The 20586-nt window shown below is 38.9% G+C and overlaps 1 protein-coding gene across 1 annotated transcript in view; it reads right to left on the bottom strand.

Moving 5' to 3' along the window:
* Positions 1–20134, bottom strand: part of C6 (complement C6) — an 82170-nt gene extending 62036 nt beyond the window's left edge. The window contains exons 1-5 of the mRNA XM_004388437.3: positions 19978–20134; positions 14860–15013; positions 12648–12792; positions 7539–7680; positions 2748–2886 (exon numbers count right to left, since the gene is read on the bottom strand). Coding sequence (XP_004388494.1) covers positions 2748–2886; positions 7539–7680; positions 12648–12792; positions 14860–15013; positions 19978–20120 — 723 coding nt within the window. The 5' untranslated portion in view covers positions 20121–20134. The remainder of the gene's footprint in view (positions 1–2747; positions 2887–7538; positions 7681–12647; positions 12793–14859; positions 15014–19977) is intronic.
* Between the last annotated feature and the right edge of the window lie 452 nt (positions 20135–20586).

Below are 20586 nucleotides of genomic sequence, written 5' to 3' on the forward strand. Positions count from 1 at the left end.
ATCCATCATGGATTGCCTCTTTATGTGATTTGATATTGACTGTTGTCTCCAACTCATAAATATTTATTTTACGTTTGCTTACTGTGTCCTAGCTTCTTGTTTTGTTTTGATATGCCTAAATAGGCTGCTCATGTGAGCTAGTTTGATTACTGGCACCTTTGAAGCTCTAATGTCCTGTCACCAGGTGGTTAGATCTGTTACTAGGTATGTGAGCTCAGGAGTCTACCCACTCCTCCTGTATGGATTCAGCTCAGGTGCCCAGGTAGATAGCCACTAGGTATGTGGTGTAGGGTCTCATCTGTAGTCCTAGACAGGCATGGGTGATTGGTGCAGACACAGGCATTTGGCTGCAGCAGGGGGAAACACTCTGAGCAAGGCAAGGGACTGACAGCCACCTCTGAGTGTCCAGGAGGAAGATGTGTCCCTGTTCCCTAGAGCGTGGGTGGGTGGGTTTTGCAGCCAGACTATGAGCACCCAATGCTGTTGGCTGTAAGGACGGGGGGGCACATCTTCTTCTGGGCCCCGTATTGCAGGTGGCTAGGTGGCATGTGTGGAGCCACCAGTCCTTAGGCTCCTGATGTGGGTAGGTGAAGACCCTGCTTAATGGGCAGAGTAGCGTGAAATGCAGGAATCTGCCACTTCACAGCTGAAACAGTTGAAGTTAGACTTCAGTATATACCCTGTTGTTCTGCAGTAATGAAAGCCTATGCTGTTGAAATGGGCCCACACAAGTCTATACAGGGGGAAAGGCACTCAAATCGGTGTATCCCTTATGCCTGTGCCTAGGCAAATGAGCTGTGCCTACCCTGGTTTCCTGGCTTAGGGGAGCTGGCAGTTTATTTTTTCCCCTGTTAATTTGTTCACTCTCCAAGGCTGAGAGAATGGCTCCGGGCATGTGACAGATCCTAGTTCCGGCCCAGAGGACTCGGCAATTGCTGAAGCCGGTCCAGGACCCAGTGCAGAGTAGGGAACGGGGAGGTAAATGGGATAGAGCTTTTTCCCTAAGGGGGGTGTTTTTGATCTGCATGGTAGGCCATACACAAGTACTTATCTTTCTCTGATCGAGGGCTGCTTCTCACTGGTTCTGGGTGACCAAGTAGACTCTCTGCCACTAGGTCTCTCCCCGTGTGGAAAACATACCACCTAAACACCACTGCTTGCCTGCCTCACTGCTCATCCATGAGCTGATCAGGCCTAAAGGGATCAGGATCTCACCAGGTCAGGTCTGGCAAGTCCTTGCTGCTTCCAAACTATCTCTCCCTCCCCATGACACTCAGTCTGGTTCCTCAACTTTGCCTTAGATGTTCAGGGCTCCTAGACCATCATATATAATTGATTCACTTGTTTTTTTGGGTCTTTGTTGTAAGATGGTCCACCGGAGCATCTGACTAATCTGCCATCTTGGCCCTGCCTCTAGAATTTTTGACGTTATTTCTTTGAAAAATATGTCTTCTGAGTTCCTATTCAGGACACCAGTAAGACTTCTTCCATCTCCTTTGTTGGTGGTGGCCCCTCTTGGGTTAGCATCTTCTGGATCTGTGGGGCAATAGTGAGTAGTTTCTTTACCTGGCCAGAAGTCATTTGTTGCTCTTTCACCTCTACCTCCAGGCAGAGATGGGAGTTCTCAAGGTAAGTCTTCCCCGAGGTGTATAAATTTGGCAGCTGGACATTCCCCATCACCCACTGATGTGTATCATACGTATATTGTTGTTGCTGTTGTTAGTTGCTATTGAGTAGATTCTGACTCATGGAGACCCCATGTGTGCAGAGTAGAACTGCTCCATGGGTTTTCAATGCTGTGACCTTTCAGAAGCAGATCACCAGGCCTGTCATCTGAGGCACCTGTGGGTGGATTGGAACTGTCAACCTTTCATCTAGTAGTCAAATGCTTGACCATTTGTTTCACCCCATGACTCCAGATGTATATTAGATGGTTTTAAATTGAGTTTAGCAAATTGTAGAATGCCTGTATCTGTATGTATATAAAGGACTTTTTCAAGGAAGAGTTAAATGACTTCTGGCTGAACTCTGACTATTCATAAAGTGGTTCTCAGAAATCATTAGACCTTCTGAAATTCTCTCTGATGTCAAATTGGTATTAATGGATGTCACCATCACAAACACATCCTTCCTGTTTCCCTTATCACAAATTAAAAGAAGTAGGTTGTTCACTTTAGTTCAACAAGTAAGGGGCACTTATCATGTGAAAGGCACTGGTAAGTATGAAGTATGCTGCTCGTTATCATTTATGAAACAAACAAATGAAATAGAAAGGAATGGGGGCAGAACTCCCCCATTATCCTTAGACTCATCCTGATTTTTCTAAGGAGCCAGGTACTTTTTTATTTTAAATTCCACAATTACTTAAGAGAACCAGCTATGATAGGAGAACATTCTGAATAAATCAAATCATTTACCTTTGTGGGGAAAGTCTGAAATAGCTGTGTGTTCACTAGAGAATGCATGGGCTCTGGAGTCAGAGAGTCCTGGGCTTGAATCTCTAATCCATTGTTTACTAACTGTTTGACTTTGGAAAAAATACTAACATCAGTTTCTTCATCTGTAAATTGATGATAATAACACTGACCTCATTGGGTTGTGAAAGGATTAACAACAACACATAATAGGTGATTACAAATGTTCATTACCTTTTCATGTTGTCCCTTCATTTGTCACTAATTTTTCACCAGAAATTTAGCTTATAGTCACCACTGGCCCTGGAGTGCCTCCATTATAGGCTGTCATACCTCGAAGCTGACAGCTTCCAGATTGGCCGGGACACGGTATGGATTACTTGCTCTACTGCTTTTGACAGTTTTACATATTCCTCCAGTGAAAGAGTTATCAAGGACTTCTCCTCTGGGCTCTCCTGCCAGAAAATGAAATCTAGAAACAAAGTAATTTTCAAAAGTTCAATAGAGGTAGAGAAATCTTTAAGATTTACCTTAGTTAATATGAAAGAAATTCCTCTCCTAGACAGCTTTGACTCATGACAAATGACTGGAACGAAAACCCTTTTTCTAGCTCATGGTGAGGCATCCAAAGTGGTTTGGAAGCCCAAACTCAGCCCCTCTGACTCTGTTTGTTTTTGTGTGCCATCGAGTCAGTTATGACTTGTAGTGACCCTATGGGACAGAGTAGAACTGCCCCATGGGATTTCCTAGGCTGTAAATCTTTATGGGAGCAGATTGTCAGTCTTTTCTCTTGTGGAGCCACTGGGTGGGTTCGAACTGCCAAACTTTTGGTTAGCAGCAGAGCACTCAACCATTGTGTCACCAGGGCTGAGTCTGTTTAGGATTTCCTTATTCCTCTCACTTAATTGTCCTGGGCTTTCAATACGAAATAAAAATTTAGGTTTATAATTATTTCATGACTTACAAAGCCAGTACAAGCTTTAGAAACAAATTATGAAATAAATTATTACAAAATAAATAACATCAGGGTCCACCTCCTTCCATATGATATAGTAAAGGAATTCTGATAGACAGTTAAAAATGAAATACTAGAAGTAATATTTTGAGAGTGCACTGATCACATTATTATTGCTTTTACTAATAACTGTAACAATAATATTTAAAATATACTTTAAGAAATGCTTACACACTGCTTACTATAGGCTGAACACTGTTTTAAGTGCTTTACAAATACTTTTCAATATTTATAATAATCAAGTGATACAGGTTCAATTATGATACCCATTTTACAAATGAGGATATAGAAGCACAGAGAAATTAATTAGTTTGACCTGAATCACGTAGTTAAAAAGTAGTTTTGTGGTAGATAAAATACTTAACCAAGATGCTAATATGCAATTCATAAATCAACAATTCTTTTTTTTTTTCATTGATCCCACCGCTTAACTTAGGAAACACAGATGAACAAAAGAGACTTTAACACTTGTGTTTGTGAAGTTAAGCAGTTTGTGAGCGTCTTCCTTTCTCCTCAAAAACCTGTTGATACAGCTATTTGAGTATCAAATGCATCTTAGAGAACCTAGTAATCACTCTTTTTCTTTTTAACAGTGTTATTGACATATAATTCACATACCATAAATTCACTTATGTAAAGCCTAAAGTCAATGGTTTTTAGTATATTCACAGACTTATGCAACTATCACCACAATTAATTTTAGAACATTTTAAACACTTCAGAAATAAACGCTGTACCCATTAACAGACACTCCCCATTCTCCTCACCTCTATGCTGCCCCAGTTGTAGGCATCTTCTTTCTGTCTCTATGGATTTGCCTACATTGGACATTTCATATAAATGGAATCACACAGTATATGGCCTTTTGTGTCTGGCTTCTTTCACTTAGTATAATGTTTTCAAGATTCATCCATGTTGCAGTCCGTGTCAGTACTTCATTCCATTTTATGGCTGAACAATGTTCCATTGTATACCTACACCACATGTTTTTTATCTATTCATCAGTTAACAGATGTTTGGGTTGTTTCTACTTCTTGGCTATTATGAATAACGCTGCTATGAACATTCATACACAAGGTTTGTGTGAGCATATGTTTTCTATTCTTCTCGGTATATACCTAGGAGTGGAATTGCTGGGCCATATGGTAACTCTGTTTAATTTTTTGAGGCCTGCAAACTATTACTCAAAGTGGTGCACCATTTACATTCACATCAGCTACGTATGAGGGTTCCAATATCTCTACATCTTCACTGACATTTGTTATTGTCCATTGTTTTTTATTAAAGCCATGCTACTTAGTGTGAAATGCTATCTCATTGTGGTTTTGATTTACTTTTCCCTAATGACTAATAATGTTGAGCATCATTTCATGTACTTATCGGCCATTTACATATCTACTTTTTGAAATGTCTATGCAGATCCTTTGCTTACTTATTAATTGGATTATTTGTTTTCTTATTGTTGAGTTCTGAGAGTTCCTTATACAGTTTGGATATGAGAACTTTATCAGACATATGATTGCAAATATTTTCTCCAATTACATTTTTCCTTTCATGATGATATTCTTTGAAGCACAAGTGTTTTTAATTCTAATGAAGTCCAGTAAATTTATTTTTTATTTTATCATAGGTGCTTTTTTGATGTCATATCTAAGAAGGTTTTGCCTAACCCAGAGTCATGGAGATTTACTCTATGTTTTCTTCTAGGAGTTTTATAATTTCAGCTCTTACATTTAGTTTTATGATCCATTTTGAGTTAATATTTTATAAGGTGTGAGAAAGAAGTCCAATTTTATTCTTTTGCATTGGATAACAGTTATCCCAGCACCATTTGTTGAAAAGATTATTCTTTCCCCATTGAATAGTCTTGGGACTCTTGTTGAAATCAAATGTTCATTTCTGAACTCTCAGTTCTGTTCCATTGATCCAAAATTCTATCCTTATGCCAGTACCACATTGTCTTACTTATTATAGCTTTGAAGTATTTTTAAACCATGAAATGTGAGTCCTGCAACTTTGCTCTTATTTCTCAGGATTGGTTTGACTATTCTGAGCCTCTTGTATTTCCAAATTTCAAGTTCTGTCTTGGAGAGATGCAATTTAAAAAAGGAGACAGCGATTCAGGAAGCCACATTTCGTGGGTGGAAATGTGTTCATGAGGATAAGAATTTTAAAGTCAGAAGATTAGTAAAGAGATTCCAGTAAGCAGGTCTCTGGGGAGGCGAGGAGAGGACTGGCTGTCCCTGAGCCCAGCCGGTTTTGCTCATTTCTGAGAATCACTGGGAAAACAACTCTGCTTGGCACAGGCCCACATGGTTCTTCTGCCAAAGTACACATAGCATGTGGTCCTCGCCATCTGTAACTCTACAGTCTAGACCAGCTGAGCAAGAGGTGAGATTGTAATGTCACCCCTCAACAATCAGAACATTAGAAGACGTGATTATCAGTGGGAGTTTTTGGCTGATTTGGAGCTGAGGTTTTCTTCCAGGGAAAGGAAAAGAAGGAAACTATTTCTGCACATTGATAAGAAGGTGATGTTAAAGCACTCTCATTGGAATCAGCCCTAATTGGGATTTCTTAGTACAGAATCTCAAATTAGTTTGTAGTTGTTTAACGTACAGATGAGAAAACTGAGGCTCAGAGATATAAATTAACTTGGCTGTGACATAGTGAGTCAATGCAGACCTAGACCTAGAACCAGCTCTTCTTACTTCCAGAATAATGGTTGCTCCATCTTACTAGTGTCCCTGAATTTGGTTCAGTAGCTCCTGGTTTTTATTCTAAATCAAGTGAGGCTGTATTTTCAATTGCGGCTGTTTGGTGCTTCAGGTTTTCATATTACACAACTCTGGCAGCATAAGTATATACTTAAGTTAAAAAAAGTCCAATATGAAGCAATAAAAACCAATAGCAAAATATTTGCCTTCTGGCTAAAGATTTAAGGGAAATGTCTTTATTACAGGTAGAGAAAGGCACAAGAGTTTATTGATTTCTCTTATGCTTTCAACCAGGGCTTACTTCTTCTGTTTTAATGACTTACCTTACATTTCCTAAAGTTTTCCAAGACATTGGCCCAGTATAATAAATTTAGAATCCTTTACCAAACCCCCAATGCTCTTGTGAGCAGATTGCCCTGAAATACGAGCACCAGAATTTCTGAGCACTATTCAGAGACAGGGAGGAGGGTTGAGTGGTTTCTTCCAGTATGTTCACATCTCTAATGTAAATGTTTTCCTGAGTTGGCATGAAATAGTGGGAAAAAAACTGAGTTTTGAAGTCTGGATTTGAATCCTGGTCCCAACATTTACTAGTTGGTGGACTTGAACAGCAATTTAACCTTTCTGAGGCTTGGTATCCTGATTTGTCAGTGGAGCACGAAGGATTAGATGGCAACGCAGGTCTGACCTTCTGATTTTAAACTGTATTGAGCTACCCATGCCTCACGTAGTCCATGTAAGAGGTAGTTTTGGAAGCCCTAGTCATGTTCACCTTACCTCTCTCCACACCATTTTTTGTCACAGTCTCTTTTCTATATGTGCCTAACTCCCTTCCTTTTGACTCTGTCTCCCATGGTTATCCTGGGATTGCCTCTCACACTGGAGGACTGGTGTTACCTCTTCATTGTTTTGACTTTCTACACTCTCAAAGGCATGCTTTCCTGATACCCGTTTCTACATTTGCTCCTGGTGTTTATGGGTGGTTACTTATCCATTTAAGACCTAGCCCTGGGAATCCATCCTGGCACCTGCCAGCACCAGTCTGCTCTGATCCACTCCAGAGCTGTCAGAATTAGAATTCCTGGCAGAATTAGAAATTCTAACGCCCCTATTTTGGGAACATCTGAAATAAGGATGTGGGGAGAATTAAAGAAGGCAATGTTTATGAAAGTAAACGTGCAAATGTTAATCTTTGTATTTCACAGTCATGAGGATCATGGCCACAAGCCACCTGTGCATGGTAGCCATTATCAGAGACAGGGCTGGCTGCAGTAGTAAGAGGGTAGAGAGGAAGGTAGACAATGACTTGTATCATTGCATTTTGCTCACTGCTTCTAACTCATTAGTTTTGAGATGCCTTTCCTCCCAAAAATAATAAATAAAATTACCTACCCTGTGCCCATTAGCTGCACACTAGGGATGGGATAATACTTCCGTGGGCAGACGACCTTTGTTCTCCCACAGTCCCTTTCATCTGAATTGTCTCCACAGTCATTTTCTCCATTGCATTCTAACTTGCTGGCAATGCAGCGGCCTAGTCAGGAAAAGCAAAAACATCAACAACAAATTATCACTTAACAAAGGATTTATACATTTGCAATACAGATGCTTTAAATATCTAGGTAAACCTGAAGGAACGTTTTCACTATTTTTGATAAAAATTTAGGAACATATGGAAATGAAGTCGCAAAGTGCTACTATTTTTCTTTCTTTCTTTTTAGAATTAAAGAGTCACCATAGAATTATTTAGTCACTACTGGGCTGATTGTCTTAAAAAGGAGAATTAATTCTAGAATCCCATTCCTATTACAGTAAACTTACTGCAGAGATCAAGATGATGTTATATGTGAGAAAATTAACAGTAGGTTCAGAATTTGATATAGGATGGCAGACTCAAGGTCACTGTTTTTATTTAAGAAACTATAATTTTACACATGCATACACACACATATCAACTGATACACATAACAACATGGATGAATCTCAAAATTATCACATTGAACAAAAGAAGTCAGACACCTTAGAGCATTGCCATATGACTCCTTTATATGAAGTTCAAGAACAAGGACGGGAATGACTGAAAAGAGGAAGGAAGGAACTTTCTGAGTTTATGGAAATATTCTATATTTTGATTGAGGGTTGTTTATACGGGTGCATACATTTGTCAAAATCAAATTATACATTTATTTTATTATATATAATTATTTTAATATACATAATTACTAAATATTTTACTCTCTCTCTCTCTCTATATATATATCCAGATATATACTACTAATATATTTAATTATTTTTTGGACAAGGTATATACCTAGACTCTACAGTATTAGGTAGCAAATTGAGTGAGAGAATATAGAAAAAGTGGTACAAACTGCAAGGACTCAGACATTTCCCTTTCCTTTTTGATTTGTTGAATTTTGTAAGAATTCCAGAAATCAGTGTGCACCTATATATCACAGAAATTGAAATGCCTTATATGCAATAAGAGATTTCCTCTCCCCTGCCTCTCACACTATTGCCTGTAATCAGGGATCCTGGCATCTGTACCATTATGTATGGGTATAACACAACAATGATTAAATGCTTTACTCAAGACCATCCAGTTGACTATTTTAAGTTGTGACAACCATCTCACTATAGCTATGCAAAACTATTTTGACTAACTAAAATGGGGAAATTGGGTATTCTGATTAATTAAAATTTTTGATTAATAAAATGTTCCCCAGAAAGCACTTAGCTTCAACTCTTTTGGGTAACACTCTTTACTAAGAAAGTAGAATATAATGAACATAATTAAGTCTTCCTTTGATTATTCAAAATCTTGCATTGCTTCTGAATTATTATTATAAAGAATTATAATTATGAGCACCATTATCATACAAGACTGAAAATATAGATAGATGGGATTGAATTTCTGTCAATCCCAAGATATAACTTGAAGAATGCTCTGTTTTTCAAACAGAACATCTCTGTAGTTTTTTGTTTGTATATTTTAGGGCAGAATAGAATGAGTAATTTTCATGGATTGAATTGTGTTCCGCAATAGTATGTGTCAACTTGGCTAGACCATGATTCCTAGTATTGCATAATTGTCCTCCATTTTGTGATCTGATGTAATCATCTTCCATTTTGTAATATTATGTAACTCTCCTCCATTTTATGTGTTATAAATCCTAAAACCTCTGTGAGGTAGTATTAGGGTGGGGTATACCTTGAGTCACACAAGTGATGCCCTTACTCAAGTCAAGTTAGTTTGAAATAGAGAAGTTTTTTCTAAAACATGAACATATGTTACACTTTTAAAAGGCTTTAAACCTGACACTTGCAAATTGATACAAAAGCTAATGTTTGATATGGTTACATTTGAAAATAAAAGAATAAACATCACATTTTATGAGACAGAGTAGGAGTTATTACACGTGCACGGCACAATTCTGTGAGCAGGGTATTGAATATGTTAGAATATGAGAAATTCTACACATTTAATACTTCTAGGGATATTGGAGAGGGCCTATTAGCAAGAGTAGGGATAAAGGGAAGAGGAAATCTCTTGAATGATATTTAGCAATGGATTTCAGGAATGACATAGGCCTGATGGGACACAACTGAGAATGTTCTAGGCCATGGAAACTCAATGAAATAGGAAGGCTCATGGGGAGAAATAATGTAAGTCATAAGTATATCTTATACTAAAGAAGGAATATGAAAGGTAAGGAGAAGTTTGGATAGTGCAGGATTTGCAGAAGTCAACACGCTTTAGTCAGCACAAGCATACACATGCTTAGACCTGAAGCTATGTGATCCTTTAGAAATAATAGCTCGTGTTTTTCCTATCAGTTTAAACTAATTTGTGTTACCGAAATGGGCATACTATTTTTATAACCACTTGCAAATTCCATAGTCTTCTATGCTTAAAATTAGGACTTTGAGAAAGGAGTTAGCACAGTGCCTGGGGATTAGCTCAGGGGTAATTCCCAAAAACCCATGGGTACATTAAAATAATACATTAAGTCTTGGGGACGTGCGGGGGACTCTGAACAGTAATTGTGAGGGAGGAAAGGGAAGAGGATAAATCCGTTTAGAATAGACCCAAACCAAACTCATTACTATCAAGTTGATTCCAACTCATAGTGGCCCTATAGGATAGAGTAGAACTGTCCCACAGGGTTTCCAAGGCTGTAATCTTTACAGGAGAAGACTGCCACATCTTTCTCCGGTGGAGCAGTTGGTGGTTTTGAACCACCGACCTTTCGCTAAGCAGCAAAGCTTTTTAACCACTGTGCCACCAGGGCTTCTTTATGTTAGACAGTGCTCTGTTAATTGAAGGCCAGATTTCTTCCTAAGTCAGACAGTAGTGGTCCAGGCAACCTCCTATCCCTTTTGAGAGTGGCGTTAGTGGATGTTTTTAGGAGAGCAAAGTAGTACGTTATCTTTAATGCAATATTTAGCAACCGGTTTTCCATGATACCACCTAATCAGAATGGATGCCAACCACAACTGTGCTAGGAGTTAACCCATTAGTGGCTGGATCATGAGGAAATCTATCTATTCCTGGTGAAGCCGTGTAGGCAGCCGGACAGGGGTTACTCAGAAAGGTCAGGCTAGCAGTTGTTTACCAACCATTACAGATGCATTTCAGTAGGTCAGTGTTCTAGCAATAGCTATGGACATATTGGAGTCCCGGGGTACTATAAAAAGTCAATGTGCTCAGCTGCTAACCCAAAGGTTTTCAGTTCAAGTTCACCCACAGGCACCTCAGAAGAAAGACCTGGTGATCTACTTCTGAGAAATCAGCCATTGAAGATGCCATGGAGCACAGTTCTACTCTGACACACAAGGGGTTGCCATGAGTCGGAAATGACTAGATAGAAATTTTTTTTTTTAAATGGGCACGTTGCTGATGAACTGGAAATCACCTGTGCTGACACATAACTTTCCTGAAATAGTGTATTATGAATCAGCAACCCATGGATTTACCTAAAGTCTTCTCAAATTTGTGAATATTCTTGGCCTAAACAAAGCTCTCTTGGTAATAAACTTCATCAGTTTATAATCTGTTGACTAGAGGAGTCCTTCCTGGTTGTTTGTTCTAAAAACCATTTCTCAAGCTTCACATAGTCACACTTCAGTTTCTAAATATTGATTTTAATAGTTTGGATGTAATGCTCTGGCCTGTATTCCTCTCATTCATTGCCGTCAAGATTGTGCTCATATTTCCTCTTCTTTCAATATGTGACATGATCTTACTCATACAGGCATGATGTATATCTTCCTACCCACACTTATCCTGGGTTTGAGGGGCACAGAGGGGCACAGAGGGGCAATTGTGACACCAGGATTCCTGTCTGACATCCAGAAAAGATTGACAAAGCAGAAATCAGGAAGCAAGGAGGAAAGAGGCCAAAAATTTCGATCCAAGTTCTTGGGTCAATTATCTATGGAATGTGAAATCTGCTATCTAGTTGGAAGTACTTTACTTTTCAGTGTGTTTCACATCACATGGAAATGAAGTGGGTTTTAGTCATCTGAACTGTAAGTTTGTTTTGACTTCAAAATGATTGTTTAGACCAGAGGTCAGAGAACTACAGCTTGTGGGTCTACAATGACCTGCTGCCTAATTTTGTAAATAAAATTTTATTGGGACACAGCCATGCTTTTTGGTTTATATATTACCTATGGCTAATTTAGAGCTACAAAATCAGAGTTGAATAGTTGCAACAGAGACCATATGATCTGTAAAACCTTTACAGATTTGCTATCTGGACCTTTACAGAAAAAGTTTACGGAAATCTGGCCTACACTGTTCAAAACTGTGAACATTGGAGAACTACAAATTAGCAAGAGAATACACATGATTAAGTAGTATATTCAAGATTTGATTACGATTTAATGAAATTTGGATGCCAGAATTTACGCATCTGAATGGGTATTAGACTTGAAGGTCATGTTGCCCTCCTTTAAATCATTTTTGAACTCCTCTTTTGGAATTACCTTTGTAGCTAGTTCAGGGACCATCCACAAAATTTGCCATATCCTCTCTAGTCATCTACTGACACAATGTCATACTATTAATATTTTTGTATTAATAAACTATATTGAAGACCTTTTAAATATATTACTTCTTTTCATTTGCTTATTCTGACTATAGACATTTGTGCTTATTAATAGCTGATTTTTAAAAATATCTACCTACTGCTCTTTTTACTCCACCTCTTCTCTCTTCTTCTTCCTTTATAACAGTATAAGGACCTGGGCACCACCACTACTTGATAAGCAAAAGGATCAGGTAAGTGTTCAAGATGATTATAACTTGAAAGCTGCACTTTCACACATGTAATGACATATGTAGCTTGGGGCTTGGTACCATAACTCTTCTATCCACCTCCATGCTTTAAAACACTCTGGGACTTCTCTGTCATGGCTTTTACCGATAGTTGGAATAACTTTGGTTTAGTCAAGTTATTTTTGGTAAAGACTGAACATTTTACAAAAGTACATTACCACTGTCACAGCGGAATTTATTCTTGCAGTCAACCTCTTCAATTTTGCAGAGCTTGGATGGAATGCATGGTTGAAAGGTCACCAGGGGTTCAGTACATGGTTGTCCCCCAAATTGACTGGGGCGCAAGATAGATCTAGACTTAAACTGAAAGGAAAAAAGAGAAATGTGAGTAACTCTGAAGTAGGGTCAGAAAACTGGGCTTTTTTTCTTATCATTTGTTTTATTTTTTGTTGTTACTGTTGAGAATATACACAGCAGAGCATACCCAGATTCAACAATTTCTACATGTACAATTTGGTGACATTGATTACATTCTTTGAGTTGTGCAACCATTCTCACTCTCCTTTTCCAAATTATTCCTCCACCATTAACATAAACTGACTGCCCCCTAAGTTTCCCATCTAATCTTTTTAGTTGCTGTTGTCAGTTTGATCCCATATAGATAGTTCTTAAAAGAACACAATGCTGAAGGCAGACAGTCTCTACTAGTTAAGCTGAACTATTATTTTAAGAAGACTTCAGGGGATATTTTTGGTTTAAAGTTTAAAGATTATCTCAGGGCAATAGTTTTGGGCGTTCATCCAGCCACTATGGCTCCAAAAATATGGATTCCATGGGAATTTGAAATTCTGTTCTGCATTGTCTCCTTTTTGATCATAACTGGGCTTTTTAATCCCAGTGTTGGTGTGACATAAATTTTACTAACAGTTCTTCCAATTCGATTATTGTGCATCCTTAGTGAAGTCACTACCTGTCTAGGCCTCAGTTTCCCAACCTGTAAAATGAGGAAGGGAGGTGAAAAGATTCCTAAGGTCTCTTGTAACTCTGAAATGACATGATTCTAAATTAAATAAAAATCAATGCACAAATATTTACTGTGGGTCCTGAGTGCCGTAAATTTTTCTAGACAATAACAATAGTCCTTCTGTATCTCAAAGATAGTGTGGAATGATAAATGTGAATGGATTTTTGAGGTCCTTTTGTACAAGGAAGTAACCACGGAAACCAAGGTTGACATATTCTCCATACTTCAAAAAATTTCAAATGGCAAATAGTCAAATTAAGAGTGAAGGAAAGCTAGAACTCTGAAGGACTGAAGAGTAATGATTTCGAAGTCAGAAAAACCCAAGATCAAAATGTGGCTTCTCCATTAATTAGTGGTGTATGCTGGGGCAAATTGCTTAACCCCCTGTGAGCTATAACTTCCTTATCTATTATCTATAAAATGAATAGAAATATACAGTCTGATAAGAAGACTGAATAAGGCGATATATGTAAGGGGCCTATGGGGGTGGCAGTGGTTCGGTGGTAGAATTGTCATCTTCCATGCAGGAGACCTGGGTTTGATTCCTGGCCAATGCACCACATGCACAGCCACCACCTCTCTGTCAGTGGAGGCTTGTGTGTTGCTGTGATGCTGAACAGGTTTCAGCAGATCTTCCGTACTAAGACAGACTAGGAAGAAAGGCCTGGAGATCTACTTCCAAAAATCAGCCGAAGAAAACTCTATGGATCACAATGGTTTGATCCACCACAAATCATGGGGATGAAGCAGGACAGGCAAGGTTTCACTCTGTTGTGCACGGGATCCTCATGAGTCAGGGACAAACTCAACAGCAGCTAACAACAACAACAATATGTGAGGGGCCTAGAATAGTTTCTCACATACAATAAGTGCTCCGAAAAATGAGTTTATTTTTCTTACCTAATGTGTGAATGCTCAGCATGAGGCCTGCCGGGGGTTCACATGGGCCAACACCCTTACAGGAATGAGCTGGAGGTGGGTAAATATTGCATCTAGGAACAGTAAACAAATCGATGGACTTTCTCACAGGGAGAGGGAACTTAGAGGAAGGACAAGGAGTTCAAGCTTTTACTTTACTTCCCTTATTTCTGTCTGATTTTAAATCTTGGACCAAAATTTTTATTTTCTAGCTACTGCTTTTGCTCTTGGAGCTCTCAGAGCTGGGCAAGTACAATTCTGGAGGCAGAATTTCTTTTTGGAGTTCACATGATAGCAAAACATGTCAAATGAAATATCCTTCTCACTCTAACATTACTAAATGGTGAAATTTTCCCTCAGTGGAAAGTGGGGCAGTTTATTTTCAGAAATAAAAGAAATTCAACATTTCTGTGATTGTTGAGCCTATCAGGGAATCAGAATATTTTATTCAGATTCAGATTTCTTGGATATGCCTATCAGTCACCTACCTGTCTTTCAACACAAGGGTCACATTCTGACCACCGCCCATAGTCTCCCAGGAGGCAGTTAATAGGACATGTTTGCACGTTACATTCTCTGGTCTCCGGCTTGCAAAACTGGTCACAAAAGTTATCCAAGTAGTACTGGTCCACTACTACTTGTCTGCAATAGTGAGAAAAATCTGCTTAGAAATAGTGCATTCACTGTGGCTCTAGTCGGATAAGAAAGATATCATTGAACATTAACTACCATGAATAAAAGGGAAGAAGGTTTTCATGGAAAGTCCGACAGGTTGGCATATGTGCTGTTCTTGTCATTTATTGGAACTCAAGACTGGCTGCATAATGTGCGGGGCCCAGTACAAAGTGAAAGCGCAGAGCCTCTTGTTAAAAAATTAAGAATTTCAAGACAGCAATGGTAGAGCATTAAGTATTAAACATCAAGTCAGGCATGGAACTCTTTTAAATGACTGCACAAGTCACACACTCATTGAGCTGACCCTGATGGAAGTCCTGCAGTGGACTGGAAGGGAAAGAAAAGAAAGAAATCAAAGAAAGTTACTGTGAATTGCTTAAAAAATGACAACACAATGTGATAAGTGCAATACTGAGAGAGGGCCAGGGAGCTATGGGGCCAGACTCAAAGATTAAGTGACATGAGAGCTACATCTTGAAAAATTAGTGTGAATTCTCTAGATAACATAGGGAAAGATGTCTTGAGGGAACAGCATGTGGAAAGATTAGAGGTGGAAGAGAGCATAACATGTCCAGGTTGGAGGTTGTGGGACGGGCCTGTCAAATGCTTGATTGAGGAGGACAGGATACGTTGTACTTTGTTTGGCAGTCAGTAGAGGACATTGGTGGTTCAGTAGTAGAATTCCTGCCTTCCACGTGGCTGTCTGTCACTGGTGGCTTGTATGTTGCTATGATGCTGAAAACGTTTCATCAGTGTTTCAAGACTAAGATGGACTATGAAGAACTGCCTGGTGATTTACTTCTGAAAATCAACCAGTGAAAACCTATGGATCACAACTGAAAACTGTCCAATCCCTAACCAATCATGGGGATGGTGCAGGACAGGGTAGTGTTTCATTTCATCCTGCATGGGATCACCATGGACATCAGCTAACAACAACAAGAGCACTACTGAAGGTTTCTTAAGTAGGGAGGTTATATAAACAGATCTGTTTTCACATGCTTAGTGCATGGCTTATTGGGGAAGTCAATTGGAGATTTTAATGAGACTCACACTACATATGTAAAAATGTTATTGTTGTTAGGTGCTGTGGAGTCAATTCTGACTCATAGTGACCCTATGTACAACAGAATGAAACACCACCCAGTCATGGGCTATCCTCACATCTTTGTTATGCTTGAGCCCGCTGTTGCAGCCACTGTGTTAATCCATCTCCTTGAGGGTCTATCTCTTTTTCACTGACTGTCTGCTTTACCAAGCATGATGTCCTTCTCCAGGGACAGGTCCTTCTTGATAACATGTCCAAAGTATGGAAGATGAAGTCTCGCCATCCTTGTTTCTAAGGAGAATTCTGGCTGTACTTGTTCCAGGACAGACTTGTTCGTTCTTTTGGCAGTCCATGGTATGTATATTCAATATTCTTCACCAACACCACCATTCAAAGGCACCAGTTCTTCTTTAGTCTTCCTTATTCATTGTCTAGCTTTCGCATGCATATGGTGATTGAAAACACCATGGTTTGGGTCAGGTGCACCTTGGGTCATGTGAATCTTAGTTCTTAAAATCATGTCTTTGCTTTTTAACACTTTAAAGAGGTCCTTCGCAGCAGACTTTCTCTGTTTATCATGATGTTGCTTATTGGTCCAGTTGTGAAGATTTTTGCTTTCTCTATGTTGGGGTGCAATCCATACTGAAGGTTGTAGTCTTTGATCTTCATCAGTAAGTGCTTCAAGTCTTCCTCACTTTCAGCAAGCAAGGCTGAGTCATCCACATATCACAGGTTGTTAATCAGTCCTCCTTCAATCCTGATGCCCTGTTCTTCTTCATATAGCCCAGCTTCTCGGATTATTTGCTCAGTATACAGATTGAATAAGTATAGTGAAAGGATGGAAACCCTAGTGGTGTAGTGGTTAAGTGCTACAGCAGTTTGAAACCACCAGGTGCTCCTGGGAAACTCTGTGGGGTGATTCTACTGTGTCCCATAGGGTCACTATGAGTCCAAATCAACTTGACGGCAACAGGTTTTTTTTGATTTAGTGAAAGGATACAACCTTGATACAAACCTTTTATGATTTTAAACTACGCAGTATTCCCTTGTTCTGTTTGAACGACTGCCTCTTGGTCTATGTACAGGTTCCCCTTGAGCACAAGTAAGTGTTCTGGAATTCCCATTCTTCACAATGTTATCCATAATTTGTTATGATTCACACAATCGAATGCCTTTGCATAGTAAATAAAACACAGGCAAACATCTTTCTGGTTTTCTCTGCTTTTAGCCAAGATCTATCTGACATCAGCAACTGGTATCCCTTGTTCCACATCCTCTTCTGAATTCAGCTTCAATTTCTGGAAGTTCCGTGTCAATGTACCTCTACAATCGCTTTTGAATGATTTTTAGCAAAATTTTATTTGTGTGTTATATTAATGATATTGTTTGATAATTTCCACATTCTGTTGGATTACCTTTCTTTGGAATGGGCACAAATATGGATCTCTTCCAGTTGGTTGGCCAGGTAGCTGTCTTCCAAATTTCTTGGCACAGATGAGTGAGCACTTCCAGTGCTGCATCCATTTGTTGAAATATCTTAGTTGGTATTCTGTCAATTCCTGGAGCTTTTATTTTCACTAATGCACTCAGTGCAGCTTGGAGTTCTTCCTTCAGTACCATTGGTTCTTGATCATATGCTACCTCCTGAAATCGCTGAATGTCAACCAATTCTTTTTGGTACAGTGACCCTGTGTATTCCTTCCATCTTCTTTTGATGATTCCTGTGTCATTTAATATTTTCCCAGTAGAATCTTTCAAAATTTCGACCCGAGGCTTGACTTTTTTCTTCAGTTCTTTCAGCTTGAGAAATGCGGAGTGTGTTCTTCCCTTTTGGTTTTCTATCTTCAGGTCTTTGCACAAGTCATTAAAGTACTTTACTTTGGCTTCTTGATACGCCCTTTGAAATCTTCTGTTCAGCTCTTTTGCTTCATCATTTCTTTGTTTCACTTTAGCTGCTCTATGTTCAAGAGCAAGTTTCAGAGTCTCTTCTGACATCCATTTTGCTCTTTTCTTTCTTCCTGTACATCTTCATGTAAGATATCCTTGATGTCATTCCACAACTTGTCTGATCTTCAGTCATTAGTGTTGAATGCATCAAATCTATTCTTGAGATGGTCTCTAAATTCAGGTGGGATATATTCAAGATAGTACTTTGACTCTCATGGACTTGTTCTAATTTTCTTCAGCTTCAGCTTGAACTTTCCTACGAGCAATTGATGGTATGTCGGCAGTTGGCCCCTGGCCTTGTTCTAACTGATCATATGGAGCATTTTCATCATCTCTTTCCACAGATGTAGTCGACTTGATTTCTGTGTGTTCCATCTGGTGAGGTCCACGTGTATAGTCACCGTTTGTGTTGTTGAAAAAAAGGTATTTGTAATGAAGAAGTCATTGATCTTGCAGAATTCTATCATGTGATCTCTGGCATTGTTTCTATCACCGAAGCCATATTTTCCAACAACTATTCCTTCTTCTTTGTTTCCAACTTCCACATTCCAATCACCAGTAATTATCAATGCATCTTGATTGCATCTTTGATCAATTTCAGACTACAGAAGTTGGTAAAAATCTTCAATTTCTTCATCTTTGGCCTTAGTGATTGGTGCATAAATATAAATAATAGTTGTATTAATTGGTCATTCTTGTAGGTGTCTGGATGTTATCCTATCACTGACAGCATTGTACTTCAGAATAGATCTTGAAATGTTCTTTTTGACGATGAATGCAACACCATTCCTCTTCAGTTTGTCATTCCAGCATAGTAGACCATATGATTTTCTGATTTAAAATGGCCAATACCAGCTCATTTCATCTCACTGATGCAAGATATCGATCTTTATACATTCCATTTCTTTTTTGACTATTTTCAACTTTCCTAGATTCATACTGCATACATTCCATTTCTATTCTCAGTGGATGTTTGCAACTGTTTCTTCCCATTTTAAGTCGTGCCACATCAGTAAATGAAGGTCATGAAAGCTTGATTCCACTCACATCATTAAGGTCGACTTTACTTTGAGTAGACAACTCTTACTCAGTTGCATTTGGAGTGCCTTTCAACTTGAGGAGATCATCTGGCACTATATCAGACATTTCACTGCTATTCATAAGGTTTTCACTGGCTAATTTTTTTCTGTAGAAGACTGCCAGGTCCTTCTTCCTAATCTGTTTTAGTCTGGAATGTCAGCTGTTCACCTGCTCACTATGGATGACACCACTGGTATTTGAAATATCAGTGGCATAGCTTCCAGCATCACAGCAACATGCAAACCACCACAGTACGACAAACTGACAAACACGTAGGGGATTTAAAAATTGTTTTCTAAAATAAGTGTCTAAAAAGTGTTATTCAAAACACATTAAATGTATGCCTTTCTGCCCTATGTCATGTGAGCATCTCCATGGTATAGAAGACACTATGGAGAATGAGTAGTCTGAATTAGTGAAAAGACTGAATTATTAACTGCTATCAAGTAAACACAGTTTGCTTGCCTTCTTGTACATGCCAACAATCAAGCTAATAGCTAACAGTGCTGCTCAATTGAGGTCCTGTTAGACGTGCTTTAATGAGTAGAAAATTCTCTATAATTAACTCACTAAAGTGTATGCAAGCAGAGCTATGTGCTGATAAAAAAAAAAGCTTGAGTAGTGATTCTAAGTAAGTTAAATAGTCAAATGCAAATCTTGCACAGATTCTTAATATTTTTTTGAAATCCATCATTTTTGAGGAGAGGGCAAAGTAGACTCAAATTCCATCCAAATTCATGACTTCTAACTTTGAGATATATTCTTCTTTAATTGCCTAGATGGCACTTCTGATATTACTAACCAAGTACTTGAGCTCTTCCAGGACACAAAGAAAAGCTTCATAGCTCACACCCACCTCTGTCTTCTCTGGATTCCAGAATTGCAGGTTTTTGAGCAGCTGGACCACTGAGTCCATGGGTAATGATCACAGAAGCAGGCTTGGCTCTTGTCAATCAAAGCACCCAGCAGGATAAAGTGCAAGATGTAGAGTCTGGCCATGCCTGTAGAGACTTCTAGCCCTGAAATGGAAATATACAATGCATATCAAATACTTCTTGGGGGTAGAATTTTCCAAGTCAGTCTGAGTCACAGACTCAAATGTGATACTAGGAAACATCTGCTTCATCTGCCTGCCTTCCTTAAGGAAAATCAACCTATAAATTCACATGCATACAAGTCCCATTTCTAAAACTTTTTAAAGTGGAAGATTCTCATCATTATAACTCCCTTTATTAGTTAAGTTGTGGCATGTGCTACCCCTAGGTTTTCAGTTAAATGACTGATGTCTTTGCCAGGGGCTGGTTCTCCTGACTGCTAGTGAGAGGCTACAAGACAAGGTATGTAGTATATGCTTGTAACCCATTCCAAGCCAAAAAAGTATCTGATGCTTCTTATATAGTATTATAAAAGGAGCCCTGGTGGTGCAATGGTTATGCACTCGGCTGCTAACTGAAAAGTTGGTAGT

The sequence above is a fragment of the Trichechus manatus genome, unplaced genomic scaffold (assembly GCF_000243295.1).
Source record: "Trichechus manatus latirostris isolate Lorelei unplaced genomic scaffold, TriManLat1.0 scaffold00212, whole genome shotgun sequence".
NCBI lineage: Eukaryota > Metazoa > Chordata > Mammalia > Sirenia > Trichechidae > Trichechus > Trichechus manatus.